This window comes from Drosophila nasuta, chromosome 2R, assembly GCF_023558535.2.
Source record: "Drosophila nasuta strain 15112-1781.00 chromosome 2R, ASM2355853v1, whole genome shotgun sequence".
Classification (NCBI taxonomy): domain Eukaryota; kingdom Metazoa; phylum Arthropoda; class Insecta; order Diptera; family Drosophilidae; genus Drosophila; species Drosophila nasuta.
The window spans coordinates 13024217-13049606 of record NC_083456.1 but is presented as its reverse complement, the minus strand read 5'-3'; the positions used below and the strand labels follow the sequence as shown (position 1 = coordinate 13049606).

The 25390-nt window shown below is 41.4% G+C and overlaps 7 protein-coding genes across 12 annotated transcripts in view; 5 read left to right on the top strand and 2 right to left on the bottom strand.

The window, feature by feature from the left end:
- The first annotated feature begins 80 nt into the window (after positions 1–80).
- LOC132784161 (bromodomain-containing protein DDB_G0280777) lies at positions 81–1249 on the top strand. The gene is made up of 2 exons (XM_060789580.1): positions 81–104; positions 164–1249. The coding sequence occupies exons 1-2, from the start codon at positions 81–83 to the stop codon at positions 1247–1249; spliced, it is 1110 nt and encodes a 369-aa protein (XP_060645563.1).
- A 1718-nt stretch (positions 1250–2967) lies between these two features.
- LOC132784160 (alpha-protein kinase 1) lies at positions 2968–6665 on the bottom strand. The gene is made up of 3 exons (XM_060789579.1): positions 6591–6665; positions 3444–4167; positions 2968–3206 (listed from the first exon to the last, which is right to left on the bottom strand). The coding sequence occupies exons 1-3, from the start codon at positions 6663–6665 to the stop codon at positions 3004–3006; spliced, it is 1002 nt and encodes a 333-aa protein (XP_060645562.1). The 3' UTR covers positions 2968–3003.
- A 1050-nt stretch (positions 6666–7715) lies between these two features.
- LOC132786245 (GATA zinc finger domain-containing protein 10) lies at positions 7716–8865 on the top strand. The gene is made up of 2 exons (XM_060792729.1): positions 7716–7844; positions 7910–8865. The coding sequence occupies exons 1-2, from the start codon at positions 7830–7832 to the stop codon at positions 8744–8746; spliced, it is 852 nt and encodes a 283-aa protein (XP_060648712.1). The 5' UTR covers positions 7716–7829; the 3' UTR covers positions 8747–8865.
- A 1242-nt stretch (positions 8866–10107) lies between these two features.
- LOC132786963 (odorant receptor 82a) lies at positions 10108–12105 on the top strand. Its single transcript, XM_060793770.1, has 6 exons — positions 10108–10417; positions 10560–10755; positions 11214–11559; positions 11620–11724; positions 11787–11939; positions 12020–12105. The coding sequence occupies exons 1-6, from the start codon at positions 10108–10110 to the stop codon at positions 12068–12070; spliced, it is 1161 nt and encodes a 386-aa protein (XP_060649753.1). The 3' UTR covers positions 12071–12105.
- Positions 12106–13215: 1110 nt separating this feature from the next.
- On the top strand, positions 13216–14668 carry LOC132787057 (omega-amidase NIT2-like). The gene is made up of 5 exons (XM_060793935.1): positions 13216–13355; positions 13418–13758; positions 13860–14040; positions 14130–14363; positions 14431–14668. The coding sequence occupies exons 1-5, from the start codon at positions 13325–13327 to the stop codon at positions 14520–14522; spliced, it is 879 nt and encodes a 292-aa protein (XP_060649918.1). The 5' UTR covers positions 13216–13324; the 3' UTR covers positions 14523–14668.
- Positions 14669–15463: 795 nt separating this feature from the next.
- LOC132787649 (uncharacterized) lies at positions 15464–16812 on the top strand. The gene is made up of 2 exons (XM_060794854.1): positions 15464–15750; positions 15803–16812. The coding sequence occupies exons 1-2, from the start codon at positions 15543–15545 to the stop codon at positions 16762–16764; spliced, it is 1170 nt and encodes a 389-aa protein (XP_060650837.1). The 5' UTR covers positions 15464–15542; the 3' UTR covers positions 16765–16812.
- LOC132787651 (ankyrin repeat and SOCS box protein 13) overlaps positions 16794–25390 on the bottom strand; it is a 30358-nt gene continuing 21761 nt past the window's right edge. For 3 of the 6 annotated variants that reach the window (XM_060794856.1, XM_060794857.1, XM_060794858.1), the window contains 3 exons: positions 17998–18243; positions 17148–17352; positions 16794–17081 (listed from right to left, as the gene is read on the bottom strand). In XM_060794856.1, coding sequence (XP_060650839.1) covers positions 16834–17081; positions 17148–17352; positions 17998–18243 — 699 coding nt within the window. In that variant the 3' untranslated portion in view covers positions 16794–16833. Of the gene's footprint in view, positions 17082–17147; positions 17353–17997; positions 18244–19224; positions 19243–20288; positions 21133–24801; positions 24864–25390 lie in introns of those variants that run through there. The other 3 variants (XM_060794859.1, XM_060794855.1, XM_060794861.1) reach the window with 3 other exon arrangements.

Genomic DNA, 25390 nt, shown 5'->3' with positions numbered 1-25390 from the left:
TCGCACTCTGCCAGCATCAGTTGACTTCAAACTGCTCGGTCCGTTCGAAGTAGAAGTGTACAGCGTCTATCCCCAAAAAAATGAAACAATTCGCCGTTCTAGTGGTAAGGCCAAAGGCTCCGGGTTCGCTTTGTGGTATCAACTAATCGATTCACTTTTGCAGTGCCTCTCGTGCGCTGTGCTCGCCGCAGCTGCCCCACAGGGCTACAACTACAACAAGCAGCAACAAGCGGCGCCCGTCATCCAGACTGGCAATCTGCGTCCCCAGACTCCCGTCTCGACAAGTGGAATATACAATGTGCCTGCCCAGCAGCAGCCTCAGCAGCAGGTCATCCAGACGGTCTCGCCACCCGTGCAGACTGTTGTGAACACCGTTGAGCCTCAAGTGCAACTCCAGGTGCAACATCAGGTTCAGTCGCAGCCTCAGCAGCCACAGCAGCAGATCATCTACCAGGCACCACAGCAACCACAGGTGATTCAGCAGCCTCAGCAGCAGTTCGTCCAGACCATTCAGCAGCCTCAGCAACAGTTCGTTCAGACCATTCAGCAGCCACAGCAGCAGTTTGTGCAGTCGCAGTATGTGCAGCGTCCTGCCATCGTGACCAAGGATATTTACATTCACTCTGCTCCCGATGACACCGAGGAGATCACCCGCGATGCTCCTCAGCTCGACAATCTGCCCATTCGCAAGAACTATCGCATTGTGTTCATCAAGGCGCCCACACAGAACCTGAAGCACACTGCTGCTGCTCTGAAGCGTGCCCAGGCCAGCAACGAGGAGAAAACCGTCATCTATGTGCTGTCCAAGAAGCCCGACATCACCGAAATCCAACAGCATCTGCAGCTCAGCCAAACCGAATCGAAGGTGCACAAGCCCGAGGTCTACTTCATCAAGTACAAGACCACCGAGGAGGCTCAGCGCGCCCAGCAGGAGATCCAGGCCCAATACGATGCTCTCGGCGGTGCCACACACATTTCTGATGAGGGTGTTGCTCCCATCACCAGCTTCTCGGGTGGCTCCCTCAACATTGGCAGCATTGTGCCCCAGCATGTCCAGACCCAGACCATTGCCCAGCAGCCTCAGACTCAGACCATTGTTCAGACCACGCCCATTGTGAGCCAGAATGTGCAGCAACAAGGATCGTTTGTGCAGCAATCTGGTCTGCAGAGCTCAACTGTGACTTCGGGTGTCAACTTCGGTGTCAACCAGCCTCTTAAGAGGTACGTGCCAGCCAAGACCTTCAAATAAGGTGGCAAACTACATGCAGGGCAACTGCTGCATATCTCCCATCGAGTTCAATTTTAATCGCATCGCCCATCGCCATTGTAGTTTATTGTAATTTATTATAAAAGCATATCAAAAATATATTGCATATTTCTAATCAAAATTGGAGATTTTATTTAATTTCGTTATTTTTGGAGATTGTAAAATCTCCTAAGATAATTGTTAAGATGATTTAATTAAAATCTTTTAGAAGGCGATTTCAACTAGTAAAGAGAGATATCTCCGATAAGCTCTCAACCTTTCCTAACTCGTTTCGAATTGAACACATCAATCATTTGGTATTTAGGTTCTTTCAACTAAATAGTATTAATCAAATTAGATAAAGTTGATAGCTAGCGACTCTTTCTCTTCCTCAATCGAAACTAGCTGTCTAGATTTATGCTATCAATTTGCATGTCATCTGTCTGTCTTCAACATTTCGAGACGCTTCAATCTGATAAAGCAGACAAAAGTTGGCCAAGAAACTTGTTGATTGGCATGTGCTTTATTATTGGCATTATTTAATTTGGCATTATATTCGTGATGTTTTTAAGAGGTGTCAAGTACTTGCTTAGATTGTGTTGGAACTAATAAAGGCTGAATTAATAGCAATTTTTTAAGGCAGCAATGAAAAATGATTTTAAGCCGCTTTTCAAGCAGCCTAATAAGTTGTTATTAATTAGGCAATCAAGTTATAAAGCACTTTGATGATTCTACTAAAATGTTGAATATGTTTAAAATATTTTCAATATGTATCGAACTTATTGGTCTCTTGAGCATATATTTAATATCAGACCGTTTTAAATTAAATTTTTATTAATTTAGTTTTGAATTCTATTAATTAAACAAATTTTATTTTTGGTCGAGCTTCAGTGATTCATTTAAATACATATACTCATATTTTTTAGAAATTTGATTTAAATACCTAATTGGGAAGTGTGATAGATAACGTTAGTTTAGTTATCATTCGATTGTATGAAATTATTATTTTAATATATTTGAGAAGTTTGCTTAAAGGACAAATATGTCGACTGTAAGAATTTTACAGATTAAGAAATAAGTAGAATAATATGAATATAAGCATCAAATTTAATAATACAATATGAAGAGTACTTGGGAAATGTTGTTTCAGTAAAAAAATGTGTATCTCATAGCCGGCACTTTTGGGCAATATTAAGTATACGCAGAGATGGTGTTTATGTATATCAATTCCCCGCACAATTTATGTTTATATTTTGGCTTTGTATTATGTATTACGTTTTATTATTTTTATACAATCGTGTATTATTGATTTATACCATTTTTTATTAGCTTGTGCTAATGGTAAGCCTATAAAATGCGACGAACAATCACTTTGTCGGTGCATCGGCAAAAAGTATTTGGGGTATTCGGGCTGTGATGATTATGCATTATTGTGTAAGACAAATCAAATGCTAATCGATATGACCGGTTTCTCCCCCCGCCCCTTCTTCGGCCAATCGATGTGGCAATGCAGAGGCATATAAAAATATTTTCGTGTATTGTTTTTATAACATATTGTTTGTGTGTGTTTTGAACGCCTTTGTCAAATTGTTGTGTTAATTGGGGAGTTGTGAAAGATATGAGAGTGGGAATTGCTTGATTACGATTACGATGAAAAAGGGTATAAGGGAAAACAACTCGTTTATTTAACTACAATATGTATTTACAAAATTGTTATACTTATGGCTATTCACTTGGCAGTTCAGTCAAATATATTCTCACGCACGCAGATGCGACGGCAGATATTTACTCGGTATGGCACCCGCGAGTCCCCCAATGGCATTCACATTGCCCGAGGCAGTGGCAGTGGCAGTGGATGAGACGGTGGCACGTTGGTTATCTAAAGCACCGATCACTGAGGTGACTGGGGCGACACCCTCATCAGAGATTTGTGTGGTGCCGCCGAGCTGATCGTATTGAGCTGCAATAAGTAAAAAGAGACCGAAATCAAAGGTTAACCGGTGAGTGATGCTTTAGCGCACATGTTGGCCTTAAAAACAAATGCTGAATGCTGGGCGAAATCTAACAGCATTAACCGCAAAACTAAACGTGTTGACAACTCATCATCAAGGTCTTGGTCAGATTTATACAACAAATTTTGGTTTGTCACTGCTTTTTGGATAGTTTCCAGTTTCCAGTTTCCGTATGTTTTTATTACCTTGTATGGTGCGCTGAGCATGCGCAGCTTCCTCCTGCGTCTTGTACTTGATGAAGAAGACCTCCGGTTTGCTAATCTGCTTGGGCGCCGCCTCCTCGATGGCCGCCTGCAAATCAAGTGGATCGGGTTTCTTGGTCAGCACATAAATGATGGTCTTCTCCTCCACTGGCGCCTGCTTAACGCGGACTGCCGCCTTGCTGGCGCTTGGCGTGGGCGCCTTGATGAACACAATGCGATAATGCTTGCGTGGTGGGGCAATTGGCAGCTGAGGCTGGGGATAACGTTCTTCGGGTTCCTCTGCGGGCGGAACATGCACATAGATATCCTTGGACACAAGCGAGGCGCTGGGATTGTAGTTTTGATACTGTTGCTGCTGTGGCTGCTGCTGTTGTTGCTGGAAGTTGAAGCCAAAGTTGGCAGGCAACAGCTGCTGTTGCTGTTGCTGTGGTTGCTGCTGGAAGATTTGCTGCTGCTGTGGCTGCTGATAGATGGTCTGCGTTTGTGTTTGCTGCTGCTGACTGCCCGTTGATGATGTGCTCAGCAGCTGCTGCACCTTGGGCGCCTGCAATGCCTGTTGCAGCACTCGCTGCTCATCGATGCTCACCGCCTGCTGCGCAATGTTTGGAATGCCGGGCAAACCTGGAATGCCGGGCAGCTGCAGATTGTTTGATTGATAGTTGTATCCTTGGGGCGCTGCCAATGCCAGGCCAACCAGGCACGTGAGCTAACGGAAAGCACAAGGAATTAGAGAATGACAAAGGCGACGATTCAACTATAATGCTTACAATAAACGCGCGCATTTCCGATTTGATTGATGGCAAAAATTGAATTCGATGGCAAAAAAAAACCGATGGAGTTTGATGGACAGAGACCGTACCAATATGCTTGGCAAACAGAGACCAACTAAATGCTAATCACTGACTGTCCCAGACTTATAAGTCGCTCACGAGAAAAAAGATGAAGAGCTGATGTGCTGATGTGCGACGTGAAGTTCAAATGAAACTGAAACTAAAACTCAAAACCACAGAAACGCGTCCGAAGAAAAAAACCGCACGAAGAGCGAAGCGCCAACTAATCTTACAGCTTTTTTCTTCTTTTTTTTCATCGAACAACCTTGAGATGATGGTGTCTTTAGTGGTAGCGGACTCACACTCTCCACACACACTCGCACACACTCTCAGGGAATTGACTGCGTCATCTTTTGGGGCTTACGAGTCGCCGGAAGTCATATGTGAATTAACATATCTATTGTTTGGGGCCATAATTTCGCTGGCTCTGATCGTGCATTTCATTTGGAGATTTATGGATATTTATATTTCAACTTTTTTTGAGATCTTTTTCTGTTTTTTTGTTTTCTTCATAATTTGTCGAGCTTTGAGTTTTCAATAATTAAACATAACTTGCACAAATCGCGCAAGATAATGCCATTAGCAACGGACCAAAATTGCAGCTCCAAATCAATCGCCTCGATGACCCAGTTGAATTTTTTTGCGCAAATCTTGCAATTTTAATTGGACTATGCACGGTTAGACTGAGCACTTACATAATGCTGCTGGTTTGTTTGCTTTTCAAATCGAACAATTAAATCAATTTTTTAGCAAATCAGCTCGCGTCTCGCGTTCGCTAATCCTTTTGCAAGCGATCGGAAACCTCAATCAATGTCCATCAGTGGCTATGAAAATTTGGGTCATAATTTAACCGTCCGCAGCGGTTAAGTTCGACTGGATGAGTGATGATGATGATGATAATGATGATACCTTTGATGTATGGGTGCAGATTAATCAAAAGACAAATGCTGTGGGGCCCGAGCTCTCAGCTCTCAAATTACACCGTGACGTGAATAAGGTTTTCATATATTACATGTATAAGTATATACACAATTTTTTGCCTGATTATGTAAGGTAGCTGGAAGGGGGCGTTACAATGGCCAAATAAATAAACAAAGCTACAAAGAGTTTAATGCAGCGGATACAACGCCCCGTTCTTTTGTATTGCACTCGAGGAAAGCAATAACAAATAAAAATACGAAAAGTGTGTGTGTGGATTGCTGTCTTAAGTATTGCGTAATGTGATTAACGGCATTTTAGCGAATTATTGTTGCATAATTATTGTATACACCCGCCAAAAGTCATAAGTGCGATTATTATATTATTATTTTATTTTCACATTTCAACCGCCATCAATTTCACTTGATGGCTTTTGGCGTTAGTTTTGGCTTTGGCTTTGACTTTGACTATGATGGCGTGTATGAGAAATTAACATGGTCAAGGCTATTGGCGCTAATATTCGACAATTGCCAACACCATAAAGAAAATGTGCAGACATAAAAGACAAATTAGATAATTAATATAATTTGTCAATAAAATGATACAAATAAATAAAAAGAAAAATACCAAACAAAAATGAATGCGAATAAAACACAATATCATATTTCTGCGAATTGTGCGAGAATTGAAAAGGTTATCGAAAATATATAATTATTGAATATGACTCAAGGAATTTGAATATACATATAATATTAAACTGCAACCATTTATTTATCGTACAAAAGTTTCCTATTATTAATATCATACAGTTTTTTATAAGCGAATAAATAAAATTAGTGTTCTATTGATTTGAAGGCAACATTTACCTTGCTCTACTTCCACATTCGCACTGCTTGCTTGTAGTAAGGCAGTAAGATAGTGCAGAGCAAGCAGTGCGTTTAATGTTATGACTGCTTTCTTTCACCGTCGGTTATTAACTTCGTAGTCATTAATAATTTAAATGGTTTTCAATAAAAATAATAATGAAATTTGTTATAAATTTTGTAATTGATAAAAAATAATTACATTGTTTTTATAATAAATATAGTAGAATTAATTTCCATAGACTCTCGCCACTTCAAATTCAAATGTAAAGCTCGAACTTATCAATGAAAACTTTCGGTTTCGATATTGAATAACGGTTGTTGGCCGTGGTTGAGTCAAAAAGCTTAAAGCTTTGCACAAACCCATTGACTCGTTGGGCCAGAAAACATAATTAATAACTCACACAAGCAGATTTAGACATTCCCAGAAGATGACCACTTCAATGGGGCACAACTTGCACAACTGCAGGTTGAATTTGTGGTTTTGAGGCCCCGAAACTAAGTCTAAGCAATTCTACGTTAATGAAGAGCAAATACAGCGTGTTCATTAGCCGGGTCTCGGTCTCGGTCTCGGACTCGGTCATCATCTCCATCTCTCGCTCTCCTGCCCCTAGCTAGCTCGGTTACCGTTTGAAGCAAGTAAACGGCTCATTACACACACCGCAAATTGTTGGATGGGCGTCACGTTTAGTCCGAAACAATTGCCGAAGACTCCGTCTTCGTCTGCGTCGCCATCGTATTGACAAAGGGCTGTGTAGAAGTAATCAAAAGTAAATTTATCTTTAGACAGTTGGTACAAAGTGCTGGACAGGCGTTAGATTATGAATGGTTGCCCATGATGAATGGGTAACAAACAACATTGCAGGCCGCAAAAGAAGCGATCAGCTCGCTCAGACAACACATGCAAATTTCCAACTCGACGGGTCATTAATTAAGCCTGACAATGCTCATACGGCCAGTTGGCCAGCTGAGCTTAAGCTCATCGCCCAGGCGGGGGTCTCAAGCAGCAGAAAAATCTGACAACCGTTTAGAGTATCTAGAGTCTGGGTGAATGGCTTACGAGACCTCAGCGACTGACTCAGCGTTAAAGCTAAGCCAATTTCTAGCTTGTAAGTTAGACCGAAATTGATTAAGTGTTTATGCAATTTTTGGTTTTAATAACATTTAATCGATGCATGGTGTAGCTGTAGCTGTGTGTTGCCAAGGGGCAACCCCAAGTCATAACATAATGAGAGCTGTACCCCTAGTCGTAACATAATGAGAGCTGGTACCCCAAATCTATGTCGATGTCTGGGTCGGTGTCGGTGTCGGAGTCTGGGTTGCTGCCAACAATTAAGCTCTATAACAAAAGTAGCCAAGGCATCTTCAAGCGGGGAATCACGCTAATTGGCCGTGTATTTCTCGCAACTACACAAGCAAGTCGCGGTATTTAATGAGAGTTTTTTTTTTGTTATTGTGGCGAAGGCGAAGGCGACGGCGAAGAAGCCCCGAAATGGAAGATGAGACGAAAGCAAAGTGAAACAAAAAACAATGAACATGCAACAAAAATTGAAGCGTTGTGCGCTCCATTGGCGCCTCTTGTTGCTTGCTGCTTGTTGCTTGTGTTGGCTCATTGCCTGAACTTCACTTATTAAGTTGTCGAAACGCTGTATAAAAGCCGGCTGAAGATCAGCAAAGTCACACAGTTCACAGCGAACAAGCAAGTAACCCAAACCTTCTCCAGTGTGCTCACTTCCTAGTCTCAACCAAGTTCAGAAATGCGTGGATTCATTGTAAGAGCAGCTGGCACCCAAGGCAACGGATTTACCAAAATAATCTACTACAATCTCTCTTCCAGGTACTGTGCCTGACCGCCGTGGCATTCGCTGCGCCCCAAGGATATAACTACAATCCTGGCCCATCGGCTTTCGGCAGTGGCCTGAGCGCGGCCAGCGGCAGCGGTGCAACCTTCTTCCAGGCTGCCCAGCAACAACAGGTGGCGCCACAACAGCACTACCAGCAGGCTCAGCAGCAGGTCCAGCAGCAGCAGCAGCAGTTCTTCCAGCAGCAGGCTTCCGTTCAGGTGCACAGTGGTCACCACCAGCAGCAGCAGCAGGTGGAGCAGCAGCATCAGCAACCCATTGTGTCGAAGCGTTTCTTCATTCACTCCGCTCCCGAGGATGTCGATGAGGAGTACAAGGAGCGTCACATCACCGTCGGTGTGCCCAAGCGCAACTACAATGTGGTGTTCATCAAGTCGCCACAGCGCTCCAACAAGAAGACCTCGATCAAGATCAGCCCCGCCATCAACGAGGACAAGACCGTCATCTATGTGCTGAGCAAGAAGGCCGACAGTTCCGATGTCCAGGCTGAGGTTGTTGAGCAGGCCTCGTCCACCAGCAAGCCCGAGGTCTTCTTCATCAAGTACAAGACCAACGAGGAGGCCGCCCATGCCCAGCAACAGATCCAGGCCCAATACGATGCTCTCGGCGGCAGCAGCCAGCTCACCGATGAGGGTGTTGCTCCCGTTACCTCCGTCATTGGCGCTCTCGGCAATGGTGATGCTGCCGCCACAGCCACAGCTGTGGGCAGCACTGGCATTGGCGCTTCTTCTGCCGGTCAGGTTATCACCCACAATGCTGGCTCGGCTCATGCACAGGGCACTAGCAATGCTTACCTGCCACCCAGTTTCTAAAGCGGTTGAGAGCTGAGAACCATAACCTCAGACATCATCATTAATATTGTTGTTAATAAATTGCGAATTGTTGTTAAATCAAAACTTTTGCTTTCTGCTCTGGGGCTCGTATTGATTACTTTTTTCTTATATATGTATTTCATAATTATTATTAATAATGTGTTGGCTTAGTCGAATCTTCGCATCTACGCAAAACATCTCTTATTGGCATTTTCGACTCTTTCACATTAATTAAGTCTTTATTACGTTTGAGGTCAGGGATAGACCCAAAGACGCCGGTGACTGTCAGCAGTTAGACATGAGCACAAACATCAAATCTGCCAGTCAACGCAACATCAAAATCAAGAAATTTCGGGGTTGCTGCTACAAATCAGACAACTGAATACGCTTCCAATTCAATAATATAATATAGATATTATTTGTAGTTTGAAATGAGTAAACATGGCAAGTCGAGTGTCGGAGTTTAGAGAACAAGCAATGAACTAATAAGTACATTTATGAAAAAGTTTAGTCTGCCGCATTAAAAATTTGTTAATATCATCACACTTACGTACAAATACTTAATCAGCATGTATACATAATATTTATTTCATACGCCATGTCAACAGTCGTATACACAATATTTCAATTACACGTTAACACGTCGTATGAAATAATTAACATATTATGTATACCTACGGAAAATTGCTCAGTCACTCTTCTACATCAATAATAATTAAATATTTAAAATTGCAAGTTTTCATTATTGAAATATTCTTTATTATATAAAAAAGCTTCAGTTTAATTTTAAACTCAACCAAATATTCAGCATTCTTGTCGTAATTATGCCGCCCTCAGTTAGGGTATAAACCAAAATAATAAATGGCCAAAAAGCAAAAAAAAACAAATGTAATTGCAAAGCAGACTTTTTTGTTGTGTTGTTTTTTTTTTATGGCGTGTGTACATTGATTAGGTTTTGATTGCCCACAGCGAGTGGCTTTCTGCTTTCTGCTAGCTGTAGCTGTTGTGCTTATACAACAAGTGCTTGCTTGTAATACAAATATTACATCAAATGTGATTTTAAAGCTTTCGCTTTAATGCATGCATTACACGGGAAGCGAGAAGAAACGAGGGGCAGGGGGCGACGTCCAATTTGGCCAATTAGTGTCGCAATGATAATTTATGATGTCAACATTTCATCGGATGTCCTGGCAATCACAGTTATTAGCTGTAAATAAGTGAGGAGTCCTCATAAACAATGTCAAATGTACAATTAATTAAACAAGCTGGTAATTAAAATGCGACTCGCTCTTCATACTACGTATATAAGGGCAGTCTGCACCATTTGAATCCTTTGTCAGTCCCAGTCCCCACGTCAGGTCATGGGTCGTCTATTCCTGTTGCAGGAGCAGTGCCTGCGATTGATGGGTCACAGCATGGACAGTCAGAGCAACGATGACAGGGCCCTGACCCTTGGCCTCAAGCACTTTGCATCGCTGTTGTTGGTTATCTCAGCGGAATATCCGATGATGTCGTATGTCATGTATAATCGGGATGACATCGAGCTGGTTACGGCCAGTCTGAGTGTTGTGTTCACCAATCTGTTGACTGTCATCAAGATATCGACGTTTCTTGTCTACAAGCAAAACTTTTGGCAACTGATGCACAGCTTCAGGCAAATCTATCCGAAATGTAAATGAAACGAGTTAGCTGAACATACAGAAACACATAAAGCAACAGCAACAGCGAAAGAGAGAAGCCGATTAATTTATGCAAAACTTGCATATTACTTTACACTGTTTGCTTTTAATCAAATGTCTAACTTTCTTGACAGCTCATCAAAGCGCTTCGGATGTTGTTGGCCACGATTACATAACCAAGGACAACAATTTTGCGGCGCTACTTGGCAAGGCTTATTGCATTTCCTGCGCTTGCACTGGGCTCTACTTTATGCTGGATCCCATTCTCAAGATCATCAGCAGCCACTGGCGAGGCGAAATCTACATACGAGAGCTACCCATGCCCATGAAGTGAGTAGCACATAAAAAGCTTAATCTTAGGTTAGAAAGGTATTTTAACTTCCATTTCCGTATCGATAAAGTATATTCTTTAGCAACAACAGCCAAGTCCGTCTGTCCGTTTCTCCATATGGAATTCTTAGTCCCAGAATTAGAATTTTGTGTCGTCTACTTCCGCCCACGAAATCGAGAAAAAATTTAAATAACAACTAGCACACAAGCACAGAAGACAGACAAGAAACTTAAAATTTATTAAAGAAATAATTTGATATGGCTAAAACTTGCTGCAGATGTCGGATCTTAATTGCTTACCACTCTTGTATTTGGTATATTCTGAACGTTATAGTATATCGATATATAAATCTTTTGGTATATATCATAATTCTTAATAATATTGTCGCATTTCTTTACTTTTATTGATAATGCATTTAACCGTAGTTTTATTTGATAACTTTCGTCATGTCTTGTAGATTCCCCTTCAATGATGTCAACACTCCCGGTTATGAGTTTGGCTTTGGTTACACAGTATTTGTAACCATTGCAGTGGTGCTGTATGCTTCGGCTGTCGATGGTCTCTTCATCTCATTTGCTTTCAATTTGCGTGCACATTTTCAGGCACTTCAGCAACGCATTCAGCAGCTGACCTTTGACCAGTCGGCTGAGGAAGACCATGAGCAAATGATTCAGGTGGTGCAGTATCATGTGAAGCTGCTCGACTTGTCCAAGCAGCTGCGCATCACTTATATGCCTATAGTATTTGGACAGTTCTTGATTACCTCGATACAGGTTGGCGTCATTATCTATCAGATACTAACGGTATGTACACTTCTGAATATATATATATATAGCACAATTATAGTGTTTTGTCTCCTTCAGCACATGGACAATGCAATGGCTTTGATTAGATTCTTCTCCTTCTTTGGTTCTATCATGCTGCAGCTATTCCTCTACTGCTATGGCGGCGAGCTTATCAAAAATGAGGCAAGTCTTTAAATTGAAATGCAATTAGTCAACTCTTTAATTAGCTCCATCTTTGCTTATAGAGCCTGCAGGTTGGCGTCGCTGTGCAGTTGGCCGACTGGCATCTGGCCACGCCCAAGCAGCGACGTTCCTTGGCCTTCATCATGCATTGCTCGCAGCGTGGGATGCTCATCAAGGCGGGTTTTTACGAGGCATCGTTGGCCAACTTTCTGGCGGTAATTTCAAGATATCACTGTGTTTTTTGTTTGCTGTGATTGATTGATTGACCGTCTGACTGATGATTGATGTATTGCAGATCTTTCGAGCTGCCATGTCGTTTATCGCTGTTATTCAGTCGGCCGAGTAAAATGGAAAACAAAAAGTGCAGCCCGCATGCCAATCAGTTAGCATAAGTGGAACAACAATTAGTTTAAATATAGCACATGTAGTTCAAGCACAAACTGCTAACAGACACTTGTCATCTAGTAATAAATGAGTAGTCGAACAACTTGACACTAGTCGCAGTAAATCTTGAATAATTACAAACTGAACACACGAAATGAAAACCACACGATGGAAGATACATATCAACAGCGATAATTGCACAAGGAAGAAGTCGCTGAGACAACTTGGACTGTAGATTGAAATATGATAAAATGCTGTTAATGTTTTGTTAAATACTTTATTTAGAAGCAAAAAAATGCTAGTAACTTAACCAAATAAATACGAATTTTTATATTAAGCGGTATTATTATTATACATGGTAGGAATAAAATATATATATGTGTAGTTTTTCATTTCATTGAAAATTGATTAGAATATTATTATATTACTTTAACAATAGGTATATGTTATATTTTTTATATTGAATTAAATTCTATTTATATTGATTGAAACCAGCGCTCTAGTTATAGGGGGTCAGAATTTAAATATTAATTTAGTTTTTGTAAATACTCTTTCCTCTAGAAGTAGTATAACTTCCCAGTAGTATATTTTTCCATTCGTTGTTTTTATTTTAATTAATCTGCTTCAGTCCATACACATATACTCTTATTCTATTTAAAAAGGAATATTATCTATAAGGCAAACATAAAAAATATAATAATAGAATTAATTTCACTTTAATGCTTTGACTTAGATGAGTTACTTTTTAGTTAATTTTTAAAATTTTGAAAACTATTTACCAACTCAAACAAAAATGCATTGCTATCACTTTAAATTACACTTACAGATACATATTATATATTTAATGCTTTAACTTATGTATTATTTCTGTAGTATTCCCACTCAGTATTTTGACAATATTTTTTACAGTTTGTCAAACTTTTAACAAACTCAAAGACAGTTTTTCATACCCCAAGATCAAGCAGCAACGTTGATAATCTACATATAAGCAATTAAATGGCAGGCATTGAATTGCCACCAACAATTTATTAAAAACAAGTAAATACATAAAAAGAATATATGAAAATCAATCAGTAAGAAACCGCATCTCGGATCGATTGATAAGCAGTCACCGGGTGCACTGCAAAATTGTTCTATAAATTCGCAATGCAGCCGGGCAAACTCGTCACTTGGCAACTGTGTCGAGTGGTGCACAGACCGTGAGGGGGCAAACACCATGAGCAAAGGCAACAACAGCAACAGCAACAGTGAGCAAGGACTGAACTTAATCCGTTAGAATCCCTAATTAAACCCTTTGGCATTTTTACAGAGCTTACGCTGGCCGTGCTGCAGCTGCCCGGGGGCAGCAATGTGTCAGCGAACGTTCGCCAAGCTGTGGAGCACATAGCCCAGTTGAAGGCTGCAAATCCGCAGCTACAGTTGGCCATATTGCCGGAGAGCTTCAACGGTCCGTATGCGATAGAGGAGTTTGGGAAGCATGCGGAAAGCGTACCGGATGGCCCAACGTGCCGCGAGCTATCGCAGCTGGCGAAAAAGCTGGCCATCTACATCATTGGCGGCAGCATAATCGAGCGGGATGCCAACAATAAGCTCTACAATACGTGCACCGTTTGGTCGCCCACTGGCAAACTAATTGGCCGACATCGCAAGGTAAGTGTGCGGAGTGAGAGAGTGCTGGCTGGCTGGCTGGCTGGTAAATAATTAAGCAGCTCATAGTGACCTTTCCCCATATATATTCCATCTACACACAGATTCATCTATTCACGATGCACATTGAGCCCGACCAACTGGGTGGCGTCTACTTTGATGAGTCGGCGGCGTTGACGGCGGGCAACGAGCCAACTGTGGTGGAAATTGGTCCGCATAAGGTTGGCATTGGCATTTGCCATGACAAGCGTTTTGAGGAGTTGGCCCGCATCTATCGCAACATGGGTGAGTAGTTGCAACGTCTGCTGTTGCTGCTGCTGCTGCAAGATGCACAAATAATCCCTTTGGGGTCTGGCTGCTCGTTTCTTATGCAGGCTGCAGCATGTTGGTCTATCCATCGGCCTTCTGCATTTGCCAGGGTCCCATGCACTGGGAGCTGCTGCAGCGTGCTCGCGCCCACGATAATCAGCTCTTCGTGGTCACCTGTGCACCGGCCCGCAATAATATGTCCGGTTATGTGGCCTACGGCCATTCCATGATTGTTGATCCCTGGGCTCGTGTGCAGCGTGAAGCGGGCGACGGTTTCGAGTTGATGGTCGAAGAAATCGGTGAGTTGCGCACACAAGTTGTGTTTTTGCCATGGTTGCTTAATTGACTTTGCTCCCACGTTGACAGACTTCAATAAAGTGGACGAAGTGCGTCGACAGATTCCCATCTTCAAACAGCGACGCACCGATGTTTATGATCTGGCCAGAGCGAGCACTTGAAACTGCGCTGCGACAAGAAAACAACTAGAAACTAAAAACACAACTCTTAGTAAAGTCAAGAAAATATCAAGTAAGAGTTTGCTCGATTCGCAGATACCTTGTAAAAACCAAAAAATAAATTTCTACTTGCTTTTTAGCTTCCCAAATTATTTCGTTTGTTTTTGGTTGAACACAGTTTTGGGAAACTATTCATAAGGTATCCTATTAGTCCCATTCGATTTTCAGTCACACTTTAATTCACAGGTTTTAACATAAAGCTTCTTTTTTCTAAGAGCTTCTGTTGTTTGTGGAAGATCTAATTACATCGAAAAGCCTGACATATACATAATTACCCAGTAATATATTAGAAGAGTTAAACATCTTTTGTATCGAACTGATTATCTACAGAGTTTATTTGATTTATAAAATATTAAGCTTATAACTTATAAATTTCTTTCCATATTAAATGAATTTCAAAGTCTTGCTTTAAAACTTTTGCTCACATATTTTTCAATTTTTTAGGTTTCACATTTTTTTCTTATCTATTTGACTTCCATAGAATATGCATTTACTTATTTTATTTTCCCTAACTTTTTTCTTATTATATGGATTACTAAATGAATTTCAAAGGCTTACATCAAATCTTTTATTTTTACAACTTTACATATTTTTCATTTTTTTAGCTTCACATTTTTTTCTTATCTATTTGACTTGCATATAATATACATTTACTTACTTTATTTCCCCCAACTTTTTACTTATTATAGGGATTACCCATTTCTGTGCCTAAACTCTTTTCATGTACTGTTTTGCTAATGCTACGCAGTTGAATCAACCCCTTGCACCAATTTGCTTGTCTACAGGGTATAATTAAGTCAAATGAACAGCGGGAGAGCAATTCACTGATAATTCCACAATGCTTATCGACAACAAAATGTTAAGCTTAAGCAACAACGGCGGATGCCGTTGCCACTGTCGAAGCTGCGTCTCAATCGCGTTGTGTTCAGTGTTCCACTAGTTTGTGATTGAGCTTAGGCAAGAATGTTGTTGTGGTTGCTGCTGTTGTGCGCCTGTCTGGGATTGGGTGAGACGCAGATCGCCTACCGGGGTCATCTGTCGGAGTTGCGCATCAAGGAGCTGAATAATCTGGCACAGCGCATGGAGCAATCGATCAATCCGGAGAAGTATGCCTGTGACAGCTATTTTGACTACGTTTGCAGTCGCAATCGTCCGCTTTTTTCTATAATGGGTAGGTCAAATATATGAATATTTAAAAAGTTTTAATTGAAAGTACTCTGCAGGTCACATACCACAGATGACGGATCTCATACAGTTGCTCACTGATCTGCAAAATGATCCCGAGCAGTTTGAGGCCAAGCAAAAGCTGATTGATTTCTTCATCTCTTGCAACACTCAGAAGTCTCTGCAGGATTGCTATCGCGAGACTTTTGATTATTTCAAGCCACTTTTTGGGTACATCATTACCAAGGATTTAGTTGAGGGCAGTTCACATGAGCTGAAAGACTTTCTGGGAATTCTCAGACGCTTTGTTGAACGCACCGATTCAATATTCAACAGACGCTCGCATCCAGTGCGTGACAAGTTGGTAACCTACAAGGAAAAGTTTCGCACTCCGCGCACTTATTTCTATACCGGAGATCTTAATCGGGAGTATGCTTCATTGCGCATCTATCGCGAGAGTTATGAGCACAACCTACGCAATCTGGAGCAGCATCGCAAAAGGAATTCAACTTATGAACTAGGCGTGCAGCGCACCATGCTCGATTGGAGCTTGTATCTTTATCAGAGTCGCAACAAACCCATGTCCTATTACTATTCCACCTTCACAGTGCATCTGTACATGACCATGTTTAATATCACGGAGCGAGAGCGTGATTTCATACGTTTCCGGGAGCAAGTCGAGTGTCTCAAGTTGCCGCAGTATGTGAATGTCCTGGATGAGGCAAGAATGCTGGCTGTTATTTATCTGAAGAGTTTCCGCCAGTCGTGGCAGGATTACAGCGAGTGGATAACCATTGCGGACAAGCATCGCGAGATCTACGATCAGGAGGATCAAGTTTTGAAGACACATCAGCTGAGCAACAAGCGTTTGTTCTTCACACTCTATGCTCAGAATTTCTGTGAGTTTGGCAAAGAGTTGGCCGAACACGTTTTCTATTTGGGGCTGAAACAGAACGACGATTTTATCAATGTTTATATGTGCGGGCATCAGACCGAAAACTACTCAAATTGTATTGTATAAACTATGTTAAGTGGCAAAACTTTAATAAAAACGCAGACTACATTCTCATTAGTTTGGTGTAGCTCTTTTCTATCCTATTACGTCGACCGCTGCACTTAATCCCTTTGTGGTTGCCTGTTTTGCCGCATTTAGTGCTGCTGCCTTTGCTGCCTTTTCCAGTCGAAACGTGTGCACCTTGTCGAAATAATCCCCAGCCTGCTGTCGGCGATAAAGTTTGGCCAAATCGCTGCAGCTTTTGCCCAGGCCATCTACGGCCAACAAGTTGGCGCCGTGCGTCACCAGCAACTTGATAAGCTCCAGGCTTGCATCCATCACCACTGCACGGAGATTCGGAAAATGAAAATCACACAAGTACTAAGAGAGAGGCGTTTCCCTAGACTAACCTGCACGCATCAGTAGCGTCCACTCACAGGCATCTCTGGCCTCCAAATTTGCGCCCGATTCGAGTGCAAATTTCACCATTTCCAGCTGATTGGCATCAACGGCACAGTGCGCTGGTGTCATGCCATTGCAGTCAACCGCCTCCAGCTGTGCCTTTTTATTCAACAGTATCCGCGCCGAGGGCAGATGACCATGGTAGAAGGCCAGCTGCAAAAAGAGTCAGCGACAAAAACCGGAGGTGTAAAAAGAACAAATACCAATATGTAGTCGAGTGTGCTCGACTGTGGGATACCGGCTACCCATTATTAATAATAGCAAGACAAAGCGGTATTTATTTTAAAAATATATCGAGTTAATATACCAAAAATCGAAAATATACTGAATCTACTTTATTGGGTATATTGAATTCTATATTTGGTATATTGATATACTATTACCTTGATCATATACCATAGATTTCAAAATTATTAATATACCAAAATACCAAAATATACTGAATCTACTTTATTGGGTATATTGAATTCAATATTTGGTATATTAATATTCTATTACCTTGACCATATACCATATATTTCAAAATTATTAATATACCAAAATATACTGAATTTACTTTTTGGGTATATTAAATTCTGTTTTTGGTATATTGATACACTATTACCTTGATCTTATAGCATAGAATTTCAAAATAGACGGACAGACATACAAATAGACGGAGAGACAGATATGACTTTTTACCTTTCCTACTTCTCCCTGTTACATACATTTCCTGTACTCACAAAGCAATAATACCCTTCCATCCTATGGGTAGCTGGTATAAAAAGGTTTACTCTTTTTTTTTGTGTTTTAACTAACATGCAACGGCGTGCGTCCGTTTTGTGGATTCCCGAGGTGAACACTGCAGCCGGATGAGAGCAGCACATCGATAATACACATCTCGCCCTGAATAATTGCATTGGCCAGCGGTAGAAAGCCATTCGGACCGGGATAATCGACCAGACTTGGCCGACGACGCAACATGCGCTTCACCAGAAATTGCTGCGATTTGCGGATGGCGCGATGCAAACAGTTTGTCGAGGGCGGCGCAGCTTCTGTGCAGGCCTGTGGAACGATAGATAATCAACTTTAATTTGCCTGACTGTAGTCGAGTGTAATCAATTTTGAATTATGCTAATATTTGGCACTGGCTTGAAATGTATAATTTGGAAATCTGTTTTGGGTTTCTGCACTAATAGGAAACTAATCAATAATAAGCTAACCGAATAGAAATATCGTTTGAAATGTATTTTTGTGCTTAACAAAATGTCCGCAACATTGTTCGGAGCTGATAATAAAATATACTACAAATTAATGTATTATATTATAAATTGAACCACTTTGTTATTTGAAAATGGGTATTTCGCTTTTCAATTAAAGCTAAATTAGTCAGAACAATGTTCTCAACATCAGTATTTCACTGTTTAATGGTTAATGTTTAAGTTAACCTTTTTCAATCAATACCATTTGTTTCGTACCGAGAGCTTATGTTTGTTTTTGAAATAAAACTGTGTTGTTGAGGTAATTCTTTTGAATAGAAGGGATTCTATACTAAAATAAATCTAATAGCTAAGAAAGTTTTTTCCAAGTCACTTAAAATTTAGTATTTATACCCGCTACCCATAGGGTAGAAGGGTATTATATATATATAATATATGTAATATATGTTATATGTAACAGGTAGAACGAGGCATCTCCGACCCTATAAAGTATATATATTCTTGATCAGCGTCAACAGCCGAGACGATATAGCCATGTCCGTCTGTCCGTCTGTCCGTCCGTCCGTATGAACACCTAGATCTCAGAGACTATAAGAGATAGAGCTATAATTTTTTTGGACAGTATTTGTTATGTTTGCACGCAGATCAAGTTTGTTTCAAATTTTTGCCGCGCCCACTTCCGCCCCCGCAAATCAAAAAAATCGAATAACATTTAAAGCTAATTTTAAAGCTAGAGTTATGATTTCTGAAAATTTGGTTGCGATCAGATAAAAATTGTCGAAGTTATTAAAGAAATACTTTTGTATGGGCAAAAACGCCTACTTACTAGGGGTCTTAGTTGCTTTGGCTGACAATCTGGTATATTGAGCCGTCTATTGTATATTTTGAATGGTGTACTATATCGATATACCAAACATACCATTCGGTATATTTTTTTAGTATTTTTTTTAGTATTTTCGGTATATTTTGAAAATGATATCGCAATATTTTGCCTTTATTAAAAATGGGTAGCGGGTATCTCACAGTCGAGCACACTCGACTGTAACTTTCTTACTTGTTTTGTGTTCACATTTTACGTTAGTATCTATTTTTTTCAATGAAATTGAATCAAATTCAAGATTATAAAAATTTAATGTAGTTGGTTTTACACTAGACAAATATTTGTACAATTAATCCTCAAAATACACTATTAGACAAATTTGAATCTGAAATATAAGAGATTTATTGCGCTATTAAATATATCGCTTCAACATTAGATTTTTAGTAGGAGATAAATCAAACATATAAGTTAAAACAATTAATATAAAATCAACTGTTTAAAGGGCGGCTCGGAACAATTGGAAGTTGTTGTAAAAAAAGATTTATTTGGGAATTATTTTTTCTATTTTCAGATATTTGCAAAAATTAATTTATTTGTCGAATTTATCGTAAAACAGAAATAGTTTCTAAAATCAATCTTAGCTTTAAACATGCAAATCCAGAGCTATAAGAATAGCCTTTACTTATTTCTGAAATGGTTTAAGTTAATGCATTTTCACTGTCATTTTTCGCCGGAGAATTACCCAAGTAGTATAAACCTTTTAAAGGAACTACATAAAACATTTTCAGCTGGCAATTAAAGTGACCAAAACTACTTTATTATAGTATCTTAAATCTTCTGAGGAAGCATTTATATTCCCTCTACAATTAAAGCTATTCAGTTCTTCAATCTCTATTGGCGATTCACAGTTTTCAAACTTGCTTTCAATTCTCTTCGAAATGAGTTTAGCAAACGCTCTACACCACATCCTAATTAGTTGCTATTAATTGGCAACTGTTGCACAGCTCGAAAGCAGTTCGTAACCGAAGCCAAACCGACAACTGAGCTGACTTTAATGCAGCTTCTCATACAATGACATCCGGTGAAATGGCGAGTATCTCATAGTGGCTGCAATTCTCTCCCTCTTTCTCTCCTTCTCCCTCGACCAATTGGAGCGCCTTGATGCGCAGTCGATAGCCGAAATTCTCCTCCAATTTGTCGATGGTGTGTGGACTTGTGCTTGTCCAGGCCACCTGCTGCCAGTCGTAACGTTTGTGATACTTCTCAATGCTGTAGACACGGGCATTGTCATGTTGTGTCCAGTCGAGGCAGACGCTGTTCACCGTCGACTTTAAAACGCGCGCCTCAAAGTTGCGCCACATGGAGGACGACGACGATGGCAATTGGTTTGCAATTTTATTGTTATCCATGTGTTGCTCCATGTTGATTGTTGTTTATATTTTTGGACATGTTGCTTTTGCCTCCGCTTGGTCGTATATACACATTTGGCCAATTTGCCAGCTTTATTGGTTTTGACCACATGCCTCGAACTGAGCCGGACTGAGCTTTGATTCCGATATTCTCAATCCCATTTGCCACGGCAACAACAACTTTAATATCAACATAGCCATGGCAATGGCTTTGTCGATGCCATTTCCTTTCTCCCTTCCCCCCACCCACCTCTCCATCCTCTTTTTTTGTTAAATCAATAAATTGTTGCAACATTTTGCTGGCTGTTGACTGTTGATTGCGACGTCCTGTGCCCCAACGAAACCAACTCTTTTTATAGAAGCAGCACTCGGAGATGGGGAATGAGGAGGAGGTGAGGAGGTGGCAATGACAGCGACAGCATGTAGTTTTTTGATGTACTCTCTGAACTGAAACTGAAACTTTTCCGTATATATCTCAATATACATATATATACGATTGTATGTGTGTGTGTGTGTGGCAGCTTACTTACTTAGCGACCCTTTGACACACTCGGCACTGGCTGCTGGTTAGTGTTGAGCGAAGGCACGAGGCACAGAGAGAGGGAGAGAGGTGGCTGTATAGATAGAGTGAAAGACTGGGCAAATAGTGGTATGTGGGGGAAGGGGGGAATGTGGGGGATTGTGGCGTTTATCTGTTCGCGCATTGTGCCAACTCATCGACCACTACAAAATTACAGAGGGAGTGATGGGAGGAGACTGAAGAGCGAGAGCGGGAATGGGAACGAGATATCATACTTGTAGCTCGGATGACATGCCAAATACAAAAGCTATCTCACATTGCCTGCCTCACACACACACACACACACGCATGCATAAAAAAAATTTATCATTTGTCAAAATCACAACATGAAACCGTTTTAAATTAAGCCACTCTCTGCTTCCTCTTCTCGCTGCTTCGCTTGTGCTTTTGCTTTTACCAGAGTTTTCGTTCGTTTTCGTTGTGTGTGTGTGTGGGGGGGGGATTCCCACAAAGTGACATTGTCTGCGGGTGAAGTGAAGTTTAGTTGTCATCTTTGGCGGCGGCTGCTCTTGAATTCTCATTGATTGACGACGAAGACCGCAAGTCGCAAGCTGAGCCTCATCCCTGGGGAGCGGGCAGTTTGTGTTCGTGCTTGTATTTGATATCTTCTAACTGCCTGTCAGTTGCTATATCATTATTATGAGCAAGTAGCGAGGGGTAAATTAACTTTATCATTCTGCGTGTCATTCTGCATTCAATGAAATCAATCTAGTTTACTACTTCAACTCCGTTCAAGTTAAATGCCTAATCAATGCAATTGACACTCGCTCAATACCAAACTAGAGTATTGGCAGTGCGGTGAGTGTTTATTAAATTGATTTTTGTATATAGTACTTATATACCTGGGGATAAACTCCTTGGTGTAATGCTGCTGCATCAGCAGCTGAGACTGTTGCCAAATTCCCAGCAGTCATTAAAGCATTCAACAAAGCTGAAAACTGCTGGCACGCGCCAAATGTGGCCAATTTGCCTTGACGGGAGGCGGACGGATGGAAGGCGTCGGCAATGCCAAAAACAATCATAACAAAACCAATAGACGCCAGCAAATGGGCCTAAGCAAATTCCTTTCTATATAGTATTATAGTACATCCTGCCAGGAATAACAACGATGGATGCGATGAAACGAACGAACGAAGAAGCGAAGGAACGAAGGAAAGCCACAAGACAGGTGGCATAAAACGTAATGGGTTTGATTTTAATCTAAATAATGGGCTCTGCGCCGCGTGCTGACGTACATGGCTTAATTAAATAATTTATATAAATTACCTATACGCCTCTTACACGCACACACACACACACACACACACATACAGAGAGCTATGTGGGCGTAAAGCGCGCGCGCGTTCTCGCCAAATTCTCCGTGAGTGAATGTGTGTGCGTGTGTGTGTGTGTGTGTGTGTGTATGGCAGGTGAGCAAAAGTGTACCAAGTATTTTTTTTTTCTTGATTTTGTTTCGCTTTTTATTTTTTTTGGGTAAACAAGACACAAACGGCACGACGCGGCACAGCAGCAGGCCTTAGTCTGTTTTATCAGCGCTCTGTGTACGCTCGACATCTTCCGGTTCGTGTGTAAAAATTTACAAGCGGAACAAATCTATAAAAAAAATAAGAGAAAAAACACAGAAAACACAGACAGACACACACGCATGCTGGCATAAAAATTAGCAAACGCCTGTCGCCGGTTCCTGTTTCCGAGCGGCAAAACTCATCCGTCGGATGAGCATAAAGCGATTTGTTGATCAATCAACAACAGACAACAACAACAACAACTTGCATGTGTAAGCAGCAGCAGCAGCAGCAGCAGAGGCAGCAGCAGTTGGCAGAATTCACAACTCGCATCTCGCTGGCGTGTTAATTAGCAAAAGGACTTTCCAACACATAACATACGACATTACAATTTACTATCAATTATTATTTAATCATTTTAATCATTTCATTGTCAGCAGGCACTATCAGCTTTTAGCTAGCAATTTAGCCAAGCTTTCGTTCGTTCGCGAAGAGAGAAGAGCTTTTGCACAAATGTGTTGTGTTGTTGTTGTTGCTGTTGCTGTTACTGTTGGGGTCAACTGTCAAAACTGACGGCAAAGTAAAATTGAGCGACGACTCACACACACACATGCACACACTCAATGGAGCGCTCTCTCTCTCGCTCTCTCATTTATACTAGGCCGCTGTAAGCTTGCTAGCTATCCCTGTTATGCGTGCTCTCTAACTATTAGCTTGCGCTCTCTTTACATATTTCGGTGGACAGCAGCAGCAGCAGAAGGAGAGCAGCAGTGAAATAACAGTTTTTTGGTATTTTCGTTGTATAGTTTTGCAACGAGTCGAGTGAACTTTCGTCTTGTTGTTCCTGTTGTTGTGTTATTTTTGCTTTCGGTATGTATACAGAGTGTCGACAACGGTGCCAGTGACAGTGACAGACACAGTTGTTGTTGTTGAAAGTAACACGAAAATACAAGTCGAGGAATTTTGTTGTTTGTAGTGTGTTACGGTGCCTTCAACGGTTGTAGGTAAGCGCGCTCGACAAAGAGCTCCTCCAAGCTTTGGCAGCCCCGTGGCGAGCCATCAATAATCAAGTGAAAAATTTCAACATTTGCTCGACTGCTAAAAACAATGTTACGTCTCGTCTCCTCTCCGCCTCCCTGCTCTTGCTCCTTCGTCAGCCGCCTTCGCAGTACTCAGCGGACGCAATTCACTTGTGGCCACTACGTGACATTCATCTCAAGCAGAAGTAGCGCAGGTGAAGGAGAGAGAGGGGAAGAGTGGAAGAGAGGAAGAGAGTGAGCAGGGGAAAAGGGCTGCCTGCGGATGTAATAAGCAATTTGTGGCAAAAAATAAGTTGAAAGGCAGCGCAAAAGGCAGCAGGAAATATAATTGATTGGTATATAAAGCACTGCCAAAGTCTGCTTCGCCACCGCAATCGCCACCGCACACTAAGCTGCTCAAAAAAAAAAGAAGGAAACGAAGAAAATGTTAAGAAACTATAATTGATGGAGTGCAAAACAATAAAGTCCCGGCATTTGTTGGATTTATATCACACTAATTAGAATTCTCGTTGCCCCGCCAACCAAGCCAAAGAGAAAGAAAGAGAGAGAGAGAGAGCTCATGAGACCCTTAAGGCAATTGATGCACTTGTCATGGGCTGACCACAGGACGAAGCTGATAAGAGGGGCAGCGGGGGAGGTGGAGGAGAAGGAGGAGGACAGCTGGCTGCGGACGTGGCCAAGAACTTTGCAATTTCCTTCTTTCAAGCTGTGCGTTTCCGATGCGCCACAAAACTTCAGGCTGCCGCTTTGTCTAGCAGTCTAACAGTTCCAAAACACACACACACACACACACTCACATGCCACACACACACACACCCTCACATACGAAAGTGAGCTAATGGCAAGTGACAGGCAAACAAAGGCCAAAGGCAACACAGCAAAGGCACAGGCAAAGGCAAAAGCAAAGGCTGGCCTAACATAACTCGTTAGCAGATGTGCCATATGGTTGTTTAACTTATCAGCAAGCAGGCATTTTATTTGCTGCTGCTGCGACTAAAATTACAACAACAAATCAATAACGCATAATGTACGAGTCGAGTTGTACTTACTTACTTGACTTGACTCTCATTTCGTACGCTTTTCGTTTCCTTCCGGGGCGCAAGCGCCATGCGCACAAAAGTAGGCAACGCTTTTCATTTCAAAGTCAAAAAGTCAAGCCAGAGAGAGCGCGAGGCAGGCAACAAGATAGCGAAAAAAAATGGAAACACACATATTATGTAATAGAAATAGAAGTAGACGAAAAGCGACGGCAGATAAATATATTATTAGTTAAAAAGCCAAAAGCTATTATATACACACACACTCACACAAACGTTCGTGCTATCTTCGCGTATGTATTTCAGCACACTCACACACACACATGTATATTTGTATGTGTGAGTGTTGAGAAACAACAACAACAAGGCATAGGGAGCCCTACGGCTATTATCTGAGCGCCTTGAGCGCTTTACCTTTCTGCCCGAGTGTAATACATTTTCGTTCGCTCTGCTTTGACATCAAATGCCATGCGCCATGCGTTAGAGCAGTGCAGCTAGCTTGTTAACCCACTCAAAACGAAGCCAGCACAATAAGCAAAAGCTTTGGCGGAATTGAGTGAGTGAGCGAGCATTGTTGAGTGTTTTTCGCATTCGGCTATTG

Excerpts from the sequence above, each read along its gene's own strand:
- LOC132784161 (XM_060789580.1), top strand. The coding sequence starts at position 81 with ATGAAACAATTCGCCGTTCTAGTG. Across the intron at positions 105-163 it reads AACAATTCGCCGTTCTAGTG|TGCCTCTCGTGCGCTGTGCT; the intron begins GTAAGGCCAAAG and ends TCACTTTTGCAG.
- LOC132787649 (XM_060794854.1), top strand. The coding sequence starts at position 15,543 with ATGTTGTTGTGGTTGCTGCTGTTGTGCGCCTGTCTGGGATTGGGTGAG. Across the intron at positions 15,751-15,802 it reads TCCGCTTTTTTCTATAATGG|GTCACATACCACAGATGACG; the intron begins GTAGGTCAAATA and ends AGTACTCTGCAG.
- LOC132786963 (XM_060793770.1), top strand. The coding sequence starts at position 10,108 with ATGGGTCGTCTATTCCTGTTGCAGGAGCAGTGCCTGCGATTGATGGGT. Across the intron at positions 11,560-11,619 it reads TTATCTATCAGATACTAACG|CACATGGACAATGCAATGGC; the intron begins GTATGTACACTT and ends TGTCTCCTTCAG. Across the intron at positions 11,725-11,786 it reads GCGAGCTTATCAAAAATGAG|AGCCTGCAGGTTGGCGTCGC; the intron begins GCAAGTCTTTAA and ends CTTTGCTTATAG.
- LOC132784160 (XM_060789579.1), bottom strand. The coding sequence starts at position 6,665 with ATGGAGATGATGACCGAGTCCGAGACCGAGACCGAGACCCGGCTAATG. Across the intron at positions 4,168-6,590 it reads TGTATTTGCTCTTCATTAAC|CTCACGTGCCTGGTTGGCCT; the intron begins GTAGAATTGCTT and ends GCTTTCCGTTAG. Across the intron at positions 3,207-3,443 it reads TGCTCAGCGCACCATACAAG|CTCAATACGATCAGCTCGGC; the intron begins GTAATAAAAACA and ends TACTTATTGCAG.
- LOC132787057 (XM_060793935.1), top strand. The coding sequence starts at position 13,325 with ATGAGCAAAGGCAACAACAGCAACAGCAACA. Across the intron at positions 13,356-13,417 it reads CAACAACAGCAACAGCAACA|AGCTTACGCTGGCCGTGCTG; the intron begins GTGAGCAAGGAC and ends GCATTTTTACAG. Across the intron at positions 13,759-13,859 it reads TAATTGGCCGACATCGCAAG|ATTCATCTATTCACGATGCA; the intron begins GTAAGTGTGCGG and ends ATCTACACACAG.